The sequence below is a fragment of the Pocillopora damicornis genome, chromosome 4, assembly GCF_964200805.1.
Source record: "Pocillopora damicornis chromosome 4, jaPocDami1.2, whole genome shotgun sequence".
NCBI lineage: Eukaryota > Metazoa > Cnidaria > Anthozoa > Scleractinia > Pocilloporidae > Pocillopora > Pocillopora damicornis.
In genome coordinates, this window is record NC_142673.1 from 16683711 (window position 1) to 16706487 (window position 22777).

At 38.3% G+C, this 22777-nt stretch overlaps 1 protein-coding gene across 1 annotated transcript; it reads right to left on the reverse strand.

Annotated features, from left to right (window-relative positions):
- Positions 1-8731: 8731 nt before the first annotated feature.
- On the reverse strand, positions 8732-15814 carry LOC149047023 (uncharacterized). The gene is made up of 4 exons (XM_089203926.1): positions 15690-15814; positions 11523-11630; positions 10545-10814; positions 8732-9529 (listed from the first exon to the last, which is right to left on the reverse strand). The coding sequence occupies exons 2-4, from the start codon at positions 11599-11601 to the stop codon at positions 8868-8870; spliced, it is 1011 nt and encodes a 336-aa protein (XP_089060052.1). The 5' UTR covers positions 11602-11630; positions 15690-15814; the 3' UTR covers positions 8732-8867.
- Positions 15815-22777: the final 6963 nt, after the last annotated feature.

The following is a 22777-nucleotide window of genomic DNA, read 5'->3' on the forward strand; positions in this document are numbered from 1 at the left end:
GGATTGGGTATAGTTCTCGCGATGACCCGCGTTCAGAAATCGGTGCACGTTGCTGATAACCACCCGCTTCTACGATTATTTTGCTGAAGGTTTCTAATGTGATGAGCCCCGTGAGACCCAGAGGTACTCCAAACTGTGCGAGGTGGTCTGCGCTATAAACTTGTCGCATTTCTTAAGTCAGAGGGAGGATCGCCCACCTCTATTTATGTGAGCGCCTCTACAGTACCTGCGTATCCCTGGCAATCATATGATATAAAGTTCATCTCAATCACAAATCACCAGTTAGGAAAACTAATGTTCAGATAAGCGCTCTTCTTACCCTTCTTCCTTATTCCTTGCCGACTTAAGATAACAGTTTAGGTTTACTGTCACCTTGCCACCAGGAAGACTCGCCACCAGCTTTGATTTCTTCTGCCATCTGCAGATTCACCTCTCTCTCAACTTTAAGTCTCCGATTTTTATAAGGAGGATACTGGCATTTAAGAATCCCAAGGTCTAAATCTCACACTAAGTTGTGCACGATATTTGAGGTATATCGTGTAATCGCGGCCTTCGTATCTCCAAATAAACCAATACGCGCTAGAATAAGCTTCTTCTCGGACGAAACGCATGTTTGGGATACATCGACGTCTTTCAAATGTTCTTTTAAAGCTGTATACCCACGTGACTTCACATTAAAAGCGTTTCTGACTGAACAAACTAGTGAGCATCACTGCACGAACTGAGAAAGCAAAAACTTGTATTTATCTCCCACGCGTTTCGTCTGACAATAGTAGACTTCATCAAGGATATTTTCAATTAGGGTAAAAAAGCTTGCTCGTATACAAATGGTAAATAAGTTTTCTCTTTACTATTGAAGCCAGTGGATAGAATTCGCCAGGTGCGCCTAAAGCGTTATACATGCGTGACATTTTCCGGACGTTACATGTACGAGTACGTGATCCGTTTGAGGGTCACAGATTTAGTGTAAATATTTAACCCTTAACACCACGCAATTTCTTTAGTTTACAGAGGTCTTAGAACGTTTCATTATATGGATTTGCCTTCTGCGGGTAGAAGGCTACAAGCGAATTTCTCAGGCGTAATTGCCTTTGATTTCTCAATTAATGTTGTCGCAAACAGTTTTTGGGAGTCACGAAACAAAAAAACTTATCAGGACCTAGTTTCATGTTCTAATGGAAAGAAATAGCAAATAAAAACACATTCTCTTGAGAAATAAAGTTACAAATAACGGGGGTTCTCTGAAACAAATAGTGATAGAAAAGGATTTCAGCTCTGGTCGATATTGACTTTTCATAGCCTGCTTCCAAATCTGAGGGAACGCGCTGAGGGAATAAAAAAACATAAATGTGTGATAATGCAAGGAAGAGAATGAATAAAGAAAAAGTAGAAAACATAGGAACCCGTGTTGCAGCGTGCTGATATCTTTTCAGCCAGACCTACACACCTAAGCCCGACACCACCCAGAGAAACTCGAAAGAGTGTTCTATATGAACTGGCTCGCACGTGCACGCAAGAAAGGCCATGACGGTCAGCGAAAATAATAGCAAATGCAGATGATATTTGCAGTCAAAAAAACAGGAAAATAAGATATTGACATAAAAAACTTTGTCTAAGTATTTATCAATGAGAAGTTTATGTGCTCTTAATTTAATTTTTGCACTCCCGAGTTTCTCGTATATTTCTGACTCTGTTAACTGATAATCGGATTTCCTTTCGTACACTTCAGGAAAGGTTTCCCTATCAAACCATTTAAAAATAGATTCGCCTTGCTGACTTCTCGGAATAATCTCAGTTATCGCTCTTTATTAAAAAAGCTTACACAACGTGGTAAGCCCGACTCGACCCAGGAGTTTCTGTCAACGAAATGGCGGCGGATTTGAATAAGGTAAACAAAGTTGTCCCTGATGTCGTTGTTGCTATCTTGGAAGAAATATCAGCCGCAGAAGTCAAAAAGCTTCTTGTACAAACTGAAAATGGCCCCTTTTTTGACGTTGGAAGCATAATGGGATTTTAATTCAGCAAGAGAAAGTTTCAATTTGACATGAGGCATAGGAGAATTGTCCGAACCGGGTGAGTTGCTCTTTATATTTGGTTGTGTTGTATGTAATTGTATGAGCAAAATTTACCTTGGTTGTTGTCATGGGAAGGTCAGAAAAGGCCAGTATTTTATAAATGAAAGAGTTGCATTCTACAGAATAGCTCTCTTACAGCCTGGGAGTTATCTGAATTTTCCCTCCAGCCCTACTCGTGTTTTTGTGAGCTATGAATAATAAACTTTTCAAAGTACATCTATTTTAGTTACATGGTTACACTAAATGCGTGCTAATTGAAACTTCTGTAAATTTACCGACGTTTTAAAATTCTATGTAATAAAAATGTATGTAAGCCACAGGTTCATGAAAAAAGTTTTAGAGCTTAGTCATGCTCATTGTCCTTGCTCATCCTTCTAAGAGGTATTTATTAAGTGCATACAATTTAAATGTCGTAATAACGCTGATATTTTCTAGTGAAGGAATTCTCACTTTAATTGGTACTTAGACACATTAATTTCCTATAGAGAACTTGAAGGGGCGCAGCAGTTATTTCATTTGAATTATAGATGCAGAATGGCTTCTCTATGCAGTTACACTGTGAATAAATTTATATAAAAAGCCTCTGCAGCTCCGGCAGCTGCAGTGTTAAAAAAGGACTAAAGTTGTATTATAAAATTGAAAATTTACCTTCTGTCCTTTATTGTCAGATTTTCTTTTTATTCAATGGGGTTTTTTAATACCCCATCCACTCCCTTTTAATGTCACTGTTACCTGATAATTTTGTGGTTTTATTGAAAGAAACACATGGAAATAGTACAATCTGAATAGATGGTCCTCTATACCCCTATGGGAAATTCACTTAAAAACATGTGGACTTTTTTACCCATCACAGATAACATCCCAAGTTCTTTCGAGTTAATGCAAAATTGGAGATGATCACATTTAAGACACACACACTAAAAAAAAGAATTTATTAATTTATATATACTTTTTTTTGCAAGTCTTAACCAGTCTTATGCAACAAAAGAGGATTTGATTTCTTCTCTAGAACCACATTTGGTCTGTTTTATGATGTTTGCCAATCCATATGAATTCCATGTACAGTCAAAACCCTGATCAAAACTTGACCATAGCAAAATGGTACCCCAATCACAATTAATTCAGCTCTTCATTCACAGGTCATATTTAGATAAAAGAAATTCATTGTTAAGGACACGAAAAAGATCTTATCATCTTTAATCACAAATGAGAAAAAAATTAACTCAAACAATTTACTGGGGAAAAAAAAACAAACAAAAAACATCCAATTAGGCTTCATGTAAAGAGTAAATGGGAACCTCTGAATACTTAAAACACCAAACTGAGATGTGATCTTATCTTTACTGTCTTGTAGAATAATGTTCCCATCCTGAAAATCTACCAGACAGTATTCTCACATTTAGCAAGTGCGTAAACTGCTGTTATTTAATTGATCACTGCAGGGGTAATTGCAAAGCAAAACAAAACTTTGGTACCCCAGGTAGTCAACTTTTTTGTCGTCATTTCTTTATCCAACACTGTATGCATATTGAAGTGTCAGGGGCTGTGTGGAAAAACTGCTGAAAATGTGAAGTATAAAAACCTTAATATACAATTCAAAAGGGATTTTGTTGACAGTTAGATACAAAAGGATGCATGGTGGGAAGAAGCAACTTACATTAATCACTTGAACTTGGATCAAAAACATCCACTAAATGTTAATTAAAGGTTCAGTGAAGGAAATAGAAATTAAAAGAACTAATTTCATGTCTTTACATGTAAGTTATCATACTAATAGTGCTGTAATTGACATTAATTTTGAAGAAGAATTTGTAGGATTTACTGAAGGTTACCCAGTGCCCATAATTCAGGTACATACTCACTTGGTACTTTTAATATGGGTTTGGAATCATCTGCTTACCTTCATTGGGATGCTTGATCATCCTGTCCTCATAGTGTGATTACCTGATCAACCACATTAGCCACAATGTGAGTACATGCTCACCCACGTCCCTTTATTTGGTTACATGATCCATATGTTAACATACTTTGGATACATATTCACCCTAAACCATGATTTGTGTCCATGCCCAACTGCTGGGTACAGTGCATGATAATCTTGTAGCCTTGACCCATTAACTCCCAGATGTGATATGCATGTTACTTCCCGTTGTAATATCCATACATTATCCAGCAAACATGTTAAGAGAAATTACTCAAACAAATCACCTAACAGGATTTGCAAGGTAGTAGGAAACCTGATTTTGCCAGCATTGAAGTAGGAGTTCGTGACGATAGCGATACGGATCGAGTTAACGCCTTGGCTTAAACAATCCACCAAGCTAGGAAAATTTAGGGTACTAAAAGAATCGCACTCTCAGTCCGTATTCTGATTCTTACACGGAACTTTAAGTGCTTTTGCTTTCAAAACGAGGAAGGCAATCTTTTAGCTCTATAACTTGAATCGAATTATGATTTAGAGACTCAACTACATTCTTTAGGTAAAGTTCTAACAACGTAAATGATTATGTCCTGGTTAAACTGAGGATGAATGATCCTCGCTACTGGTCTGATCTGCTACCGAGTGGTTATCCATAGTGCCACAAGCTTATGACCTTGAAGCGTCTAAATTCCCCTATATTGCCGAACACAAGCTGGGGTTTATTAAACGACCGATCAGAAGCAAGGGTGCAAGTTTTGCCCAAATATGGAATTAGAGGTTCTAGAAGTGTTTCATTTCATAAAAACTCACAGCTGATTACAAAGAGGCTCAAAAAGAGCTCTAAAAGCTCATAAAGCTATAATCTTTACATTTGGATGCACTGGATAAGTTATGGTAATTGATTTCCCTCAAGGGAATCTGTGATAGCATTTTCTGAAAAAATTTTGAGTTTAACTCCGCACTTAAATGCAGCGACCGGTGATAGTGCGGCGGATGCGAATAAATCAACAGGATTGTTTTGACGGTGTTAAATCCCTGATGGAAGGGACTTCTACAAGTAAACTTAACTACAGCGAAAATAAGCTTCTGAGTTTTTATCGAGACGAAAGGATATTTCAACATTTCAATCCTTGTGCTTTCAAGACAGCAAGAAGGTGAAAAACCTAGCATGCAGAAACAAGGCGCGCTTACCAGGTAATCGTGTTCTTCCAGAAAACTATGCGTAGTAGATTCGGCGCGCTTGAATCGTTGTTTACTAGAACTCACGGCCAGAAAATTCCGTAGATTTGTGTTTAAATTTCGTAAATTCTGAAATTGTACGGTTTAAAATTTAAACATTCAGTTCAAAAATACTTGTGGGAAATAACACTTAAAAATAATATTAACCGTTCGAAAAACGAAGCGAAAAACTTCCTTTTTTTTTGTATTTACGCGCCGCGTATGGTAGATTCACCCTGCTTGAATTGTTGCTCACTAGAATCTATGACCAGAAAATTACGGGGGTTTTAAGGCCTATAAATATTTAGGGCGTCTCACGAAATTGAATTCTTTTTTCTCTACAACGCAAGCAGTTGAAACTGAATTTCCCCGTGAGGTAGATCGTGCAAAGCGCTTGAAATGTTAACTTTACGGTTCGCATCCATTTATAAATAAAAATTTGGTGGGTTCTCTGTACTATGGTCGAGTTTCTGGTCTGAAAACTGCAATTTCATAATGTATTCCAGTGCTTTCATTAAGATTTGAAGTAGGTGGTTACCTCGGTACAGCACCCGCCGGAGAGCAATACGAGAAGCCCACAACAATTTCCCTCTAGAGAGAATGTTTACAAATTGTGATCATTGTAAAGGCTGTTTTACCTTTTTCGAGGAAAATAATACGTAAGCCACAGAGAAATTGTCATTGTGTTGTCATTGAAACACATGAGGTCATGACAGAGTTTATTTTCCGTTAAAGTCGGCATTCAAAACGTTAAGTAATAGAAATTCACTAGTAAGAATTACAGTGTTAAGACAAACAACGAAATTATGTCATGTTACATGTAGTTTGTGAAACGTCTACACAAAGACTTGATGAAAAGGGTCACGTAAAATCCTGCTAACTTTTAACGTAGACAGTTAGTAAAATGAAACACTCTGCATGCAAAAATAATATGCATGCGGTTGAATGGCGATTTCATTTGTTGATCATTACTTAATACAGTTTCTGCTCTAGAGTAACTCTGTGTGTTTCAGTTTCTGCAATGAGGTTGTCACACTGACTGCACACAGTTCAGGCCCATTGATACTCACGTGCATTAGGAGAGCGAGCATGTCGTTGTTTAGGGTACTTCTCAATCGTGACTTCAACCGCTTGACCGCGGACGCCCCTCTTTCAGGCCATGCATTGGAGACAGGTAGTGAAAGGCAAATTTCTGCTATTTCAAGAAGACGGGGGTAAGGGCTGATAAGAGTGCCGTATTGATAACAAATGTTGGAGTAGCCATTTAGTTGGGGTGGAGCAAGTTCTTCCTTTGCTGCCCAGTAGAGACTGAGGAAGGTATTGTAATAAACAGCTTTTCTGACTTTTCCCCTGTAGTTGACCTGATGCTGAATCACCGATACTCTGCTCAGAAGCGCAGCCTCCACGGCTGCTAAACGCTGTTGGTGGCTTGCATGTTCTTCAACCGTTTTCCGCTTATATCTTATGGAGGGCCTGTGTTGAATTTCTTACTTTTGTTTTGTGGATTGGTAGTGTCATGTTTGCGGCATATAATGCAGAACATTCCTTTTCTGCCTTGAAAGAGGAGCCAGTGATAGCTGGTTTTTTCATAGTAGGAAAGGGTTGTATCCGAGATCCACTGATGTTGGAAACGATCTCTCCCTTTCATTCGCTGTTGATCTTCTTTACTCACGGTAACGCATTTGCCTGCTTGGCAGCTGTAAAAGCTGTAGACTTTAGCATTAGTAGGGAAGGATTTAATTAATAACTTTTTAATCTCATCTGCCGGAACTGGATTTGCTTTGGTTGGCCCTCTATTACCTGCATCAGCTGCCGTCTCATTCACACCCCAAAGCCGTTTTATTACCTGGCCCACGTAACGAAGACTTTGTAGCTCTACTTCCAGTCTCCGTAGTGAGATCGCACATGGTTTGTTCGTCATTTGAATTTCAGGATTTGTTGTAGAATTTGATCATTAAATCAATATATTCCCTCAAAAGAAACAAACAGTATTTTCTGTACCTGTTTTGGTTGTTACTTGAGTCTTCTTAGAGCTTCCAATGGCTTCGATGCCGCTAATCGCATTTCCAGTATCTAGCACAACACGATGACAAAACGATGAAAAATTGGAATTATAAATATTTTGATGAAATTATTTGAATTAATGAGAGATATTTCATATTCAAAACTGTTTCCTGTACCACACGAGATTTCTTGACAATGCCGCACTCAAAAAGCCCGGTTTGGCGCACACGCTTCCCCGAAAAGTTCTCCGCCATGTCTACGAGCTTAATGAAGTTAAGTTAAGCAAAAGCAAGCGACACAAAGAGAAGTACATGGCTTGGTTTACATCCAACGGCAAAAAAACCGTTAGCAAATGAATGAATCAAACAGACAGATAACCGAAATTGTAACATTTTTCTTGCTATCCCAACGAAAAAAAAACCATCCAAATAAGGTGAATGGTCCAATAATACATTAATTACTATTTTCTGTTTTCTTTTTTAGTTTGAATTCGACTTGAACGCTGTGAAATATACCCGGCGATTCACAACAGAATACCCGCCGGAGCTCCGGCGGGTGCTGGGTCTTATTGAAAGCACTGCCTTTAAAACATTGGTCAGAAAAGTTGTTCGACAGACTTTGTTTCTACCGTTTTAAATGTGTTTCTAAGAAGTGACCGAGCCAACATGGCTTGTGATATTTTTGTTTTGCACCCCATCATTAATTTTTCTTCTATAATTCTTTATCAATTTATATTTCTCTATCGATCAGTTTGGCTTTGGCTTGACTATATTACCTGTGAGCACTCTCTACCCATTGTTCACTTTCATGTTCTCCGTATGTTTTCATCTGAAAATTTACATTGTCTCAAAACAAAAGAAAGATAGGCAAGGGGACCGAATGTTAGTCAATATAGCTGATTGTCTTTCTTATCATAGTACTGAGGGTTCATGTTAAAAAAACTTAGAATGTAACGCCTTGTAACACTACAAAAAATATTGTTCATTGCCCAAAACTTATGCATGGATGAAATCAAAATACGATTTAAGCTTGAACGTTGTTGTATTATTTCGAGCTTCCCACAGATTCTCTTTTTTTTTTTTGTATGCAGTAAAACTGCACAGAAAACCGACGTTCAAGAAAAAAAAAAGGAAGGGCTCTGGTCGAAAGTAAAAAGAGAGTACTTTCCATTGAGAAATTGTGGACGAGTGTTAAAGTTGACAAGCAAACAACATTTTAGCGAGATCCACACCCAAATATGCCACGCAGACCTTTCTTTGGTTGTCATGCATTGTTTCTCTTTTTCCGTCGTAGCTGGGGTAAAGATAGGTGGATTTAGAAGGATCGAGCAAGACTGGTCCTGACTTTTGTGGATTGGAATGAGTCAGCAAGGATTGGAGTGAATAGGAATTGATAGGATTTGATTAGGGCGGATTGGCAAGGATAAGAGTGGACTGAGGTGAGTCGGGATTCGGTGACTGGGGCAGCTGTTTTAGAATTCACCATTAATAGCTGTCTGTACACAAAAAAGCAGTTTGGCTCCAAAGTTTTTTTAATGATATCTCGTTATCATTTCAACGTCTTGTTACCAAGGAAACACGTGTAGGCCAAAGAGGAGGGCAATTCTTCACGTCTCTCGTTATTCAGGGGTTTTGACTTATCTACTTGACTTAGAACAGTCTGTTCTCATCGATACTCTCTTCGTAGTGTAGATAGTTCTCAGGTCGTCGACATTTCTCTTCCCCCGGAAACAAATTTACTTCGGCATCGTGTGGTGTCACTAGGAGCTCCTCTAGTTCGCGTACACTCATTTCTGTTTGATGAACATTCGACCTTTTGTCTTGATTGTTGCTCATCACTGCAAAGGATTCTGCTCTTTTCTCCTCACCTGGTAACTGCCATATACAGCAAACAGCTGTCCAAATAGAACGAGGAGTTACAAGTCTTATTGTACCTTGCACAAACGTATCCGTCAGAAAGGGCTTAGGAATTTGATTTGTGGAATCCTGAACAGCCTTCCCCTCTCTAATGAGTAGGCCATATTCTGATCTGCCGGTCAAAAGGTAGAGGGTTCCATCTCTCTGGCCACAATTTTCCTTAGCATAGTCTTCAACTTTTTTTTCAAACTTCGTCAGATAGAAGTTCGACGCTGCAAACTGAGGTACTGCATTGGTAAAAGTATAGGTGGCGATCATGAATTTTTTGTCAAAGGAATTTATCGCTGAGGGATTCAAATGGCCTTTGGTCAATTGTTGGTTTGGACTTCGTCCTCTTAGACGTCGTCCGTTTTCTTCAATTGCTTCTCTGTAAGCTGTTTTGAGTTCAGGAACGCCTGTGAACACAGATGATATTGAACTATAAACAAAAAGATCCTGATTATGCAGTTTTAAAAAGACTGGTGACCAGTGTTTTAAAACTGTATCCCCACTCTTGTATAACCGTGGGATTATGTAGTCAATTTTGGTGTTCCGTTAGGCAAGAAATATCCTAGAGATCACTCACTCTTTTGCCCCACAGACCAGAAATAGGTGAGGTCGGCGCTCGGTGATGGACAGTTCTCATTTTCGCGCTGCATAGCATTTTCGTTATATCATTAGCGCTTGATTGCTTGGCTTGTCTTGCTGGAAAGGCACAGGATGTTTATGTGCTCTGCAAAGCTTGTTAGCTTAACGTGGTGGGGAAAGGAGTTACTGCGTGATACGGGATAAGTGTTTTTAAATATCAAGGCCAGTTAAAATACGAAATTGAAATCCCGTGAACTGTGAATTTTTTGCTTTTCGGAACTGGAACCCCTAAAGTTCTTATCCTATATTTCGTGATGCGTTATTTCCACTTTCTACTGATTCTACCCCCCTCTTCCGCAGATCGTAAACTAATCGAAAACTGAATCAAACGATTTGAAGACTCGACTTTAAATGATAAAATTACGCAGGTTTTTCTGCTTTGTCGGTTGACAAATGCTTCTAATGCTAAAGAGCTAAAGCTATCGCATATGTAACGAACTATATTGTTTGTTATTTGTTGAAAAAAAAAAGCTAGAAATAGGGCATTAGTTTACAAAATAAATTCTCACATCTACGCTCACGATAAGGTCCCCGTGCGACAACGTGCAGTTTGATCTTGATTAATCTGTGAAATTCCGAGGACATAGGTGAGTTGGTTCAATAATAACATACTGCTGTTCAATATTCAATATCAAGTCGATGTTCAATGACAATCTGCAACCTGGGGGTTTCTCCTATTCATTGCACCCAGCCTTTCTTCCTTCTTAAGGTCCCTTGCCTGAACAGGTTTTACTATGTGGACTAAATCATTCAGCTATTAATGTTTAATGACTCTCTCCAGACCTGGGGATTCTCTCCACTGTGTTCCACCCGGCCTTCTTTCATTACCAATGCCCGTTGACTGAGCAGGCGTAACTTTGTAAGCTGAATAAAACGGGGTATTGGTGGTTGAGTCAAAGAGAGAAACAAAATAAGGTGGAGTGCCTAGAGGATCATAAGGCAGCGTCTGCTGAATCTCGATCCCTTGAGAAGTACCAGGTAGCCCTGTTGGAGGACTACCACCAGCAAAAAATGGCCGTTGAACACTTTTCTTTTGAGGGGAAGTCGCAGATCCTTAAAAAAGTAGATATTGGAAGAATCAGACGAGGGAAAAAAGTCTTAAATAATCTGAAAAAATCGTATTTATTTTAGAAGCTGATGTAAGATTGATTTCAGTTAATATGACGGGTTAATGAAAATACTTTTATAAATGTGTTTCAGTGGAGTAAACGGCTGAACTTGCTACGTACTCAAGTTTCTTAACTCAATTTAACACCGCAGAGCTCAGATGATAATGCATCAAACGGCGCGAGTATTACACCTGTTGAAGTCCTATACCCCACTAACACCAGCAAAACATGTTAAGTCGGGTTTAACTGAATGAAAATCAGAAACAGGGAACTGAGAAACTGAATTCAGTTTCCCACAGGTTTCAAGTAGTCAAACATCGATTTGAAGCAGACCAACATCGGTTTTAAGCATGCAGTTTTATGAAGAAAACAATTTAGACCATATTAACAAAAGAGCTTTAAAACCTGTTTAGGCTCTGATTTGAAAGGGGGCATTAGTTTGATAAGGGTTTGCCCCCAAGAATACAAATCTGAGGATTGGTTTCTTGACGTAGCGTATTTTATTGTGTTTAAAAATTCAAGGTAGATGCATGTATAGATAAAAAGTTAAGAAAAAAGTAGTTCTTATGATTTATAGGTAAGAATAAGTGCAACTATGCTGTCGAAATTTGATAATAATCCTAACGCATTCCTCGCATTACTCGACACTTACCAGATATATTTTTCGAAAATACAGTCTTAGACAGCACAAGGACAGAAAAAACAAAACACCAAACGGATGTTGTCTTCATTTTGTCTGGCCCCTCTGGCTATTTCTGAGCTAATAAACATAAATAAAGTGAATTACTCAGAGTATATTGATTAGTGCTCTTCAAACCCATCAGGTATTTCTGTTCACGTCTGATTGGCTGAAACAGGTCATGTTAATTGTAGTAGAGGGCATAGTACTATTCAACCCCATGAGGTGTTTCTGTTCACGCCCGATCGGCGAGAATCGGTCACGTACACTTTATTGCAAAGCATACCACTCTTCAAACCTATCAAGTATTTGTGTTCACGCCTGATTGACTAGAGCAGGTCACGTTCATTGTAGTGCAGGGCATAGTACTCTTCAAACCCATCAGGTATTTCTGTTCACGCCCGATCGGCTACAATTTGTCACGTACACTGTATTACAGAGCATGATACTTTTCAAACTGATCAGGTAGTTGATTGGCTATAGCAGGTCACGTTCATTGCAGTACAGAGTATTATACTGTCTAAATCCATCAGGTATAAAACACTTTTAATACCTGATGGTGTTATAATTTACTTTGCCGCTGGTGGTAACGAAAAAGAGCATCAAAAAGCGGTTTTCTTTTGCAAAAAGGAAAATTCAGCTTTATCGGAGCACACATGCCTAACTAACCATACAATTGGGTGGGATAATTCTGAAATTATCACCACTAATCGGCGTTACCACAAGCGCTTTTGTTTGGAGGCTTGGCATATTAACTCCGCCCACGCTCCTTTAAATCGTGACGATGGCGGTTTGCTTCCTGACGCCTATTCACACCTCGTCAGAAAAAAGGCCGCTAATTAGTGATCATATAAAAGGACCTCTTGTTGCAGCGTTTAGATCACCCCTGATGAAGGCACTAGACAGGAGTGTCGAAACGTTGGGTCTATGAATTATAACTTCTTCGGTTACATTAATTAAATTTGTAAGCCAGAGTAGCATCAAACCATGTCAAGTTTATGTACTCTTTCATTAATTTTTGCACTCCCGAGTTTCTCATATATTTCATTGTCACTATTAACTGATAATCGGACTTCCTGTCGGTCAATTCAGGCAAGCTTCCCCGATTAGACCATTTGAAAATAGATTCGCTGACTTCTTGGAAAAGTTTCAGTTGTCGTGCCATGGGCAGGTCTACACAACATTGTAACCCGACTCGACCCAGAAGTTTCTCGGTCAACTAAATGGTGGCGGGTTTGAATGAGGTAAACAAAGTTGTGTTCCATGTCGTTGTTGCTATCTTGGACGAAATATCTGCCCCAGAAGTAAAAGCCTGGCATTTATCTGAGTGAAATTCAGTCTTGTAAAAATATTTGGATTTTTCATAGTTATATCCAAACTTCTTTCACGTTTACGCAAAATTCGAGACGGTCACGTTTAACACAGAAGTTAAAAACCAAGTTCAAAAATTAATATCCTATATTTGCCATTCTTGACCAACAAAAGAGGATTTAACTTCTTCTCTTATCAGTTAAAAAACTACCTAGAGTCTGTCTTATGACTTTTATCAATTCATATGAAATCCATGTACAGTCAAAACCCTGGTCAAAACATAAGCAAAACCATCCGATAACAATACTTACATTTCAAAAAAATAAAATAGCTGAAAATTCATCACACGGAGCGAAATGGTTCCCAAATCACAATTAATTCAGCTCTTCACTCGCAGGTCACGTTTAGATAAAATAGATTCATTCATGTGGACATGAAAAGATCCTCCCATCTTTACTAACGATTCACGAATACAATAAAAACAATTATTTGACTGAATGTTTGAGGCTGACTGAAAGTAGTGTTAAAAATTTCAGACGTAGAACACAAGTTGATGAGTGATAAAGTTGTGAAAATTCGGTCGATTACACTAAAACAACACCTGCAGCAAAATTCAAAGTGTGCACAAAGCTTTGCGTGCGTATATCGAGTTATGGATACACGTAGGAAGTTTGGAGAGCACGAGAGAAGCGCTAGAGTCGCTCGAGGCACAGCTGAGAGCAGCTCTAGCTTCTTGAGTGCTATCCAGACTTCCCAAGTGCATCCATAACTCGATATACGCATGTAAGTATTCATGCTTTAACACAGCTAAAGCATGAAATAATTATTTTATAACAATGCATGCAGAAACAAGTTGAGATCGAATAAAGAAAAAAAGAGTTTATTACAACTCTGTCGGGTTTACCAGCTAGTAGCGTTCTATCAGAAAACTATGCGTAATAGATGCAACGTGCTTGAATCGTTGTTTACAGGAATTCACGACCGGAAAAATGCGTAGATTTGTGTTGAAAATTTTGGGAAGTCTGAAGTTGTACGGTTTTAAAATTATAAAATTGTATTGAAGGATACTTGTGCGAAATAATGCGAAAAAATAATGTCAATCGTTCGAAAAACGAAGCGAAAAACTTGAAAATTTCTTGCATTTACGAGCCCCCTTTTGTAGATTTACCCTGCTTGAATTGTTGCTTACTAAAGCATAAGACCAGAAAATTGTGTAGGTTTTAAGGCTTTTAAATATTAAGGCCTCCTCACGAAACTGAATTTTTTTCTCCACCACGCGAGCAGTTGAAACTGAATTTCTCTTTAAGGTAGATCAGGAGTAAACCATAATCTAAAGGAGACGAATATGACAGCTGACCCCTGACAACCCTAAGCACTCGTTTATTATTATGATTATGATTATGATTATTATTATTATCATTATTATTATTACTATTATTATTAACTGTTTTTGTGTGTTTTTTGGTCATTTGATCGTTTCGTTTTGGTCGTTTAGGTGGTTTCGCTTATTCCGCTTGTATCACTTGTTTCGTTTCGGTTGTTTCGTGTTGGTTTTAGTACCTGCCAAACTGCACTTGTCGTGTTATGAATGCACGGCCGTGTGGAACATAAGGATTTTGACCTTGGTAGCTCCTTAGAATTAAGGAAGACTTTGCGCGCACGCGACGATAATTTGGCTATTTTCAAGTGGTGAGGAGTGACAATAAACTTGGCCGTAAATTGAATTCGCAAAGCGTGCAAAGCGCTCTAAATATTTACTTTACAATTTGCATCCTTTTATAAATATAAGTTTGGTGGATTCTCTATACTATGGTCGAGTTTGCGGTCTGAAAATTGCAATTTCCTAATGTAATACCGATAATTGCCGCACAAAAGTTTCGCTTATTACGCATTCAGTAAACATTAAAGATAAACAATTCCATTTTAGGAAGTAAATTCTGATTGGCTGGCTCACTCTCAAATAAATCTCAGCTCTCAGACAAAGATAATCGCTTCACGGCTAGAAGCCTCTGACATGCCTAGCTAGAAATTTCCTTCACAATGAAAGCCGTTTCATGGCGACAATCTTAAATGTTCCGTGTTCCGTCCTGTAATCTACTGAAGGCTAAAATACCATACCGACGTGCAAAGAATTAGAGGACATGTTTATTTGACACCTTCGGCCTCAGATATGATTATTCGAAGACCTGAAATTTAGAAGAATTATGTACGATAGCCCAAGAATTTATTATGAAAGTGGTGTCTAATTCTATATTCAGGCTACATTTCCGAAGCCGAACGCAGTTGGGTGTCTTTCTCAGAAGTAGTACATTGACCCAGGGAAATTTGTTTCAATGAATTTCCAGAAATTATCGTTAGTTTCACTTCTTGCAGCTATATTATTCTAATTAGATAATTAGTCTTCATCAACTTTGTTTATCGTGTGAATTCACCATCATAAAGAGATTCTAAAGCTAGCAAAAAGCCTTCGTTTTCGGAGCGCCAGCTTCAAAATGTCTATACGGTGTCCTATTTACGTCATCAACTCAGGTTACAAAAAGCAAATTGTTTTGTAATACCCTCCAATTAAACAGTGCCCTAATTTCTTATTCGATTTGTTCAAATTAGATTTTGATTCTAGAGTAGATTTATTGAAGCAAATATGGGTAATAATAATTTAGGTCCCTCTACCCTAATTGAAATGGTAAATAGAATCTCTTTTGAAAAGAATGCAAATTAAATTTTATAGAAAAAGTTTAACATTACAACCCATATTTAACTTGAATTTGTCCAGATCATACGGAAAAGTGTTTATAAAAATTCGTGTCAATGAAAGTCGCGGTCTCTTACCAGGTTTTAGAATTAGCGGCTATTTCTCAAGTCCAGATTTGTTGAGAACTGAAGCTCAGAATTACGAGAATGAAGGAAAATTCGTTCTTGACTGTTGAAAAATTAGCTTTTACAATTAGTAGCAGGTTAAACCAGCATAGGTTAAAAGGTTTTTCTGTGAAACTAAGAAAAGCGTGAACACTTTGATCGATTCTGATTGGTCAATTGCGTACAAACCAATCTCAAGAACGCGCGAGGCACCTTGATGGCTTTATTCAAATACAACATTATTCTACTATTCACGGTTTTCAAGTTCAACATTAATGAAAGTTCATCGAAGGAAATCAGCCAGTCGAGAATCAGAAAGTTGATTTCTTTTTGAAAACATTTCTTGTTAAAACTGAATAATGTAATCGTGGTTGAACCTCTCTGAGAAATTTTGAAAACATTGCCGTAATCTGAAACAAGATCTGTTAGCGTAGCATGTTGAGCCATGAATAATTAAAATCGGGTGTCAGATTAGATTGCGTTCTCTACATAAGAAATGACTCGAGTCCTCAAAGCAACTTTCAGAGAAATTCAAAAGGACATTTTGAGCTAAATGTGAATAATCACGGCAATTTTTTGCGTCAGACTCATTTGAATATTTACTTCGTATCATTTAAATTTTGTGGAAAATATGAACGCATTTCCTCTCGAGAAATGATCCATCTCATAGCATCAAGAAAGGAGGAAAGCATTTCTATTTAAAAAACAAAGAAAAAAATAGAATAAGAAAGATGGCAAGTTTTGAGCTCGGTAAAGAAATGGAGAAAAAAGTTTTTTCGTCATGTCACGAGCGTGGGACAAAGGAAAAATTCTGAGTCTCTTTGAGGAATCGCACGTTAGACCTGCGGATTCCGCGCTTTGATGCTCTACCACTGAACCACAGAGATTCCATGGTGAGGAAGGCCCATTACGAAGGGATGCATTATGCAGGACGCATGTCATATAAGAACTTCGTAGTAGGCCTTGCTTACTGTAGAGTCTCTGTGGTATAGCATCGGAGCGGGGAATCCGAAGGTCTGAGGTTCGATTCCTCCTTTTTTTGTCTTGTCACGCTCGTGACAAGACAAAAAAAATCTTTTTCTAAGAAAAAAATAGATCTCTCTTCGATTTCCAACCCCTCAAGAGGGCAACAAATACGTCTATAAAATAACGTACTCCGAAATGCTTTCCTGGTAACAAGTTTGTCTTTATATGATACTGAGCCATCGCACTAATGACAAGGATTCAGTTGTTGTGGTAGTCGAGTAGCATACACAGCCGGAGGTTTTGTGGGAATATTCAACAGATAAGTTTGGAGAAATATCACAGGAAGGAAAAATTGTTTCAAAAGGTGTTCATCTCATAAACTTCCAAATCTAGCGTGCGTTTTGTCCTCTTGAAGTCGCGTCGCTTGTATTTACGGCTCCATCGTCCACTTAAGAACCGCTTGTGGCTTAGGCTATCAGCCAATAACGTTTCGAGTTGCAATTTATTTCTACCTCCTCCACTTTTCATTAGTTATATTGGTTTTATAAGTCTGCCTGTTTAACTGAAGTTTTCTTTCGTTTCTTTAGTTATCTAACTGGACAGCCTCAGCCTAATCAACTCCAAAAAGGTGTTTGTTATCGACCTATGGAATCCAAACACCAATAGCAAGTCCTGGCATGTGGGCGAGAAGTTCGACCTATCGACCTTCTTAATACCCATTTTTGCTTAGAAGACGACCGGCAACGAATCACTGAGTGCAAAGAATTTACATTAGGAGACTTTCGTGAGAGGTAGGTGAAATTACATCTGCATTGCAATGTAAGGGTGTATTATAAACGATGATTTATCTTTGGAGTACACGGTAATTTATTGTAAAAGACAAAAGGTAAATTTCTTGTATTAATTAATTAGTTGGGCCTGATTTGTTTCATTTGCTGATTTTGAAAAAGTAGACACTTCGAGTTCGTTGTATCTCGGCACCATAAAATAGCCTACGACGATTAGCTGGCTCCGAACTTTCGAAAGGAAGATCGCTCTTAGATTAAAGGTTCAGCGATGCTCAAGTAACTGGGGCTGAAGAGGCAATGAATTGTGGAAAATAAAAGTCATCCCGTGATACAGAAAATCTTTTTTTTCCAAATTGCTGTGTTCATGAATTACTGGAAATGCACCAAAAAGTGCGCAGACTCGTAAAAGGACTTATTTGAAACTTGCTTTCATGATGGTTACTGGCAAGCAAAACACGCATAGGAAAAGTAAACAATGGTTCCCGAAGGTTGTTGAAGTCCTAAATGTAATAACTGTCCTAAATGCAATAAAGTCCTAAATGTAATAACATTTGGTCCTAAATGTAATAAAGCCCTAAATGTAATAACGTTCGGTCCTAAATGTAATAAGCCTCCTATGCAATCGTTTAACTGCGCTAACATTGAGATGTTAAAGTGACGGCTGTTGCACCAAAGAATCCTCTGACCAATATTTATGGGATATTGCGGGCTCACTGATATTAATCAGCGGCTTTTTATTTGTTAAAGACGTAGGTTGAGAAGCATTGGCTACAAAACCTTATTCTAATATTGATGTGCTTTTGGCATCAAATTGACGGACGCAGAAGCAACGAGAACGTTGACTAATAGCTCTCTCTATATCATTGGCTCAGACTCTTAAGTGTAACAGATTTTGACGAAATACTTCTGTCCTCAGTGCTGAAGTTAGCACTTGATGAACCAAATTACAAGGAAAAAGAAGTCCACCGACTTATACGTTAGACAAATTTTGGGCTCAGAAGGGCATTTTTTGTACTGTCTTCCCTTGCCAGATTTGTACGTGTTTGCATAAAATATATTCATATGCGTTATTGACCGAACGTGAGGTCAAAATGGCTATATATTGGCCGAGTTTTTTTTTTTTGTTTGCGTTTTTATGGACTGAGACGAAGTCACGGTCCATAAAAAAGTAGAAAAAGAACGAGGCTAATATCCAGTAATCTTGACCATACAAGAGAGTTTATATTCTCTTGGCTTAATCATTAAAGGATTCATTGTATAGCAAAAGATTTCGCTTTGATAAGAATCAAGAATGGCCTGTTTATTTCGAGAGCCGATAGTGAAAGCCAACTGTGTTTGCAGCACAATAAACCCGAGAGGGTCGTTTATTTTTTCTATGTATATATGAAAACATTGTCCAAAAGTTACGAACTTTGTAAGTTTTCTTGCGTGGGATCAATACAGGGGATCCCGAACGGGCGAGGGTGGGCCCATCATGCCCGCTCAGGTAGCCAATCAGAACACAGGATTCACTTCATCTTGCCCGCGTGCGCTGCTAGCTATATAATAATGTGACTTGCAGAGCAAGATATCGACTGACCAATGATATGTTATCCCATTTCACGATCACAGGTCTCGAAATGTTGCCTTTTATCCACGCAAGAGTCAAATTGAACCATTGAGCTACACCATTCAACACATGATGGTCAGTTGGCGGTCTAATGAACCATTAATTTTTTTCCTTTAGCCCCTTATGACGGGTTCATCAGTTCCCGAACCGAAATATTAGGAAAACATACATTTTAAAGTTGATCTCAAGTTTATATTTCATTTTTTGTCTTCACCTCTTCTCCCCGCCGTGAGGGGAGAAAATGAATGGATAAATAGATGAATGAAAAAACAAAGCTCAACAGTTTCCACTTATAGTCATATGGTACATGAACTGATTACTGAGGTGGAGTAAAGCCATAGAGGGCTGGAAATGCAACACCCCAGGTTCAAAATTTAATAAATCAGGATAGTCATTCTTAAAAATGAACTCAAATGCTTCATTAGAATCAATTGACACTGAATAACATTGATGTGCAAAATTTCAATAACGCTACTGATAATAATAATTTTCTTTTGGATTAACATGTGACACAGCGAAATCATTCAAACTGCTCTAAAATGGTGCATCACTTCTAAAGACTTTAACACGAACGATAACATCAACAACAGCATGCTAGTTCATCATCAATTGTAGTAAATTTCTTTTCCAAAAAGTCTGAATGGTTACGTACCAATCGATTCCATCCTATTGAGCTTCCAGCCAAGCACTAGCCCACTTTGGGCTGGAAATGATTTTCTTCAACTCGATCAATAAACCGCTATAAGGACCATACTTCGACTGCTGATATTTCTTATGTCTAGCAAGTAAAAAGACGTTGATTGACATCAGCGGGCCCATAATGTGACATGTATACTGGTCAGCGGTTTTTTTTTTAGCAACAGCTGTCACTAACATATCAATGTGGATGTCCGCCATAACAACAATGCACTGCAGGAGTTAAACGATTGCATAAGAGGCTTATTACATTTAGGACTACATGTTATTACATTTAGGACTTTATTACATTTAGGACCAAATGTTATTACATTTAGGACTTTATTACATTTAGGACAGTTATTACATTTAGGACTTCAACAAAGGTCAGGTTAGAGGACAAAATACCTCAGAAGCGCAAGGAGCACCGGAATGGCTACTGCTTAGATTTTTGTCGTTGCGAAATATGATTTCATTGTACTAAAGGAATTGGATTAATAAGTTTTCGGTAGAAATGTTACTGTTTTCTGTTTCTTTGCCATAACTAAGAGATTTCAAAGAGAATAGTTTATGTTTGTTTTTTTACCCAGTATTTATTTTTCTGTAATTATTGTCACCAATTAACAATTCCTGATAATTAAACAATTAGATGGTGAATATAAATCTCCTGACCTGATCTCCTTAAATCACATACCTATCATAAACCTCAATATGTTGCAGGCGTTAAAGGCGTGTTGTGAACGAAAACAGCCTCTGCTTCGCTTAGACTCACAATCTTTCTCTCGCAAGTCTAAACTTTTGGAAAAGGTTTAGACTTGCAAGAGGAGAAGAGAAATACATTCTGTAAACAGTGGAAACAAGAGCATTTTACTCACTCTCCCTAATGACGGTGACATGGAATCCATAACGGCAACAATTATGTCTGCTTTTTCGCCCTTCTGAGTGATGAGTTCCTCGTCCTCATCATTTTCTCCTAAGCTGGGTGTGTCACACAAGATAACGTTTCTTGGTAACGTTTCACATTTGCTCAGAGGTCAGTTAACTTGTACAATGGTGCGTCGACCGATTCCTTTCTCTTTCCATCGCTGTTCATTTTCTCGACCACTCATTTTACTCAAACGATCGCTTGCAGCCTTTTCGTTAGTTCCCTCTGTGAGAGTCTCTTTGCTTCCATTTTCGTCAATTATTTTAACTCTCCACTCGCTATTCTCGGTGATGCAAACTTTAATTGAGCATATGGTTGTTTGCATGAATCCAACAGGCGGACGACTTTCGCCGAGTAGGGCGTTTATAAGGGATGATTTGCCACTACTGGTTGCTCCAACAAATTGAATGATCATATCTTTCGAGGTTTCCTTTTCACGAACATTCTTTAAATCGGCCGTTACTTTGGTGAGGCTTTGGGATGATTGGCCCGATTCATCAAAAACGTTGGTCCCTCAGCTTAAGTATCTCCTTGTACTCTTCCAAATATTGGCAATCTTTTCTGTATCTCCTTGCAGCGGTTTTCTGAACTTTTTCAGTTCTTCAGTTAGTTCTGTTAACTTTTTTCTACTGATCCTCCATGACTGGTGAGAGTCTAATTAATGCTTTACCTGCAGTGATACAATGAAGGTATCAAGTTTACGTCTGAATACATGTTTTCAAGAGTATTGTGAATATTGAATTTCTTAAAGGTGACACTTCGTTTTTGTTCATGCATGGACAAAGGTATTTAAGAAACTTGAAATTTCAAATAGTTCCTAGCACCTTCATTTGCGAACAGATGACTAGGGTGATTGCGTTTCATCAGCAAACGAAAGAGGTTTACTTGCCCAAGATAACAGACTGGGCACGACACATTGCTTTGTAACATCCTGAAAGGTCAGTGGAGATCATTATCAGAAAATGAAGCGTCAGTATTAAACCTTTTCGAACGCTTAGATGACCAGTTTTCCTCTTTTCTTTTTTAGGATGGTAGAGGTTAACAATGTACGTGTAAACCAGCTTGAGAAAACATCGATTCAGCTGTCTGCGTTTTCGATGGCAAGCTTTATTTTTGTAACAATATTAAAACATATTTTCATGTAGGGTACGCTCATTCGCTATAATGGTGGTCATGTCTAATATCTAAGGAGCCCAGTTGGTACCACTCGTATTTCTCATCACCTTGTTTTTTTCACAACCTGGGCTTTATTTCACACTACCCCAGTTTTTTCCCGGTACGGCTTAAGCATTCCGGCAAAACTTAAATTTTCCGGCACGAGCTAAATTTTCGCAGAACTCTTGCAATTTTTAGAAGATGTTGTCATGTGCCCTGAGGAGCTAATTATTTTTCGAGATTTTAACTTTCACATGGATGACCTCCGTGACAATGATACCAAGAGATTTTTGGATCCATCTTAAATGTTTAGTCTTTCTCAACACGTTTTCGGCCCCACTCATACATGGAGCCATAACTTGGATTTTAATCTTTACCCGTTCTTCACATAAGATTGTTTTTGCTTCTCATAGAACCACTTTGCTCATCTCTGATGATTTCATTATTTGGTGTCCTGTTGGCTTTCTACGACCCGTTTTATTATGCATAGAGTTGAGTTTTCGTGGTCTGAAAAAGATTACTACTGCCGCGTCCTCATCTATATTGCCTCATCTATGCTTTGCACAACCGAAAACTGGAACAACGTCGATGTACTCTAAGTTTGTTTCCACTCGACTCTTGTTGACACCATGGATAAACATGCCCCACTGACAACAAGAACTTTAATCAACCGTTCAAAGGTGCCGTGGTTTAATGAGGCTATCAAACGACTCAAAGTTTAGAATGCTGCATGCAGCTAAGGTGATTTTCCAAATTACGAAATTTGACCACATCACACTGGCTGTCAGTTGTATCAGACCGAGTACAATTTAAGTAGCTTCTTTTTGTTTTTAAGTCGTTAAACAATCTAAGCCCGCCCTGCATTGAAGTTCTTTCATCTCTTAAACCTGCTTCTAACTATGCTCTTCGCGCTTTTGCTAATGCTGCTCCCACCATATGGAAC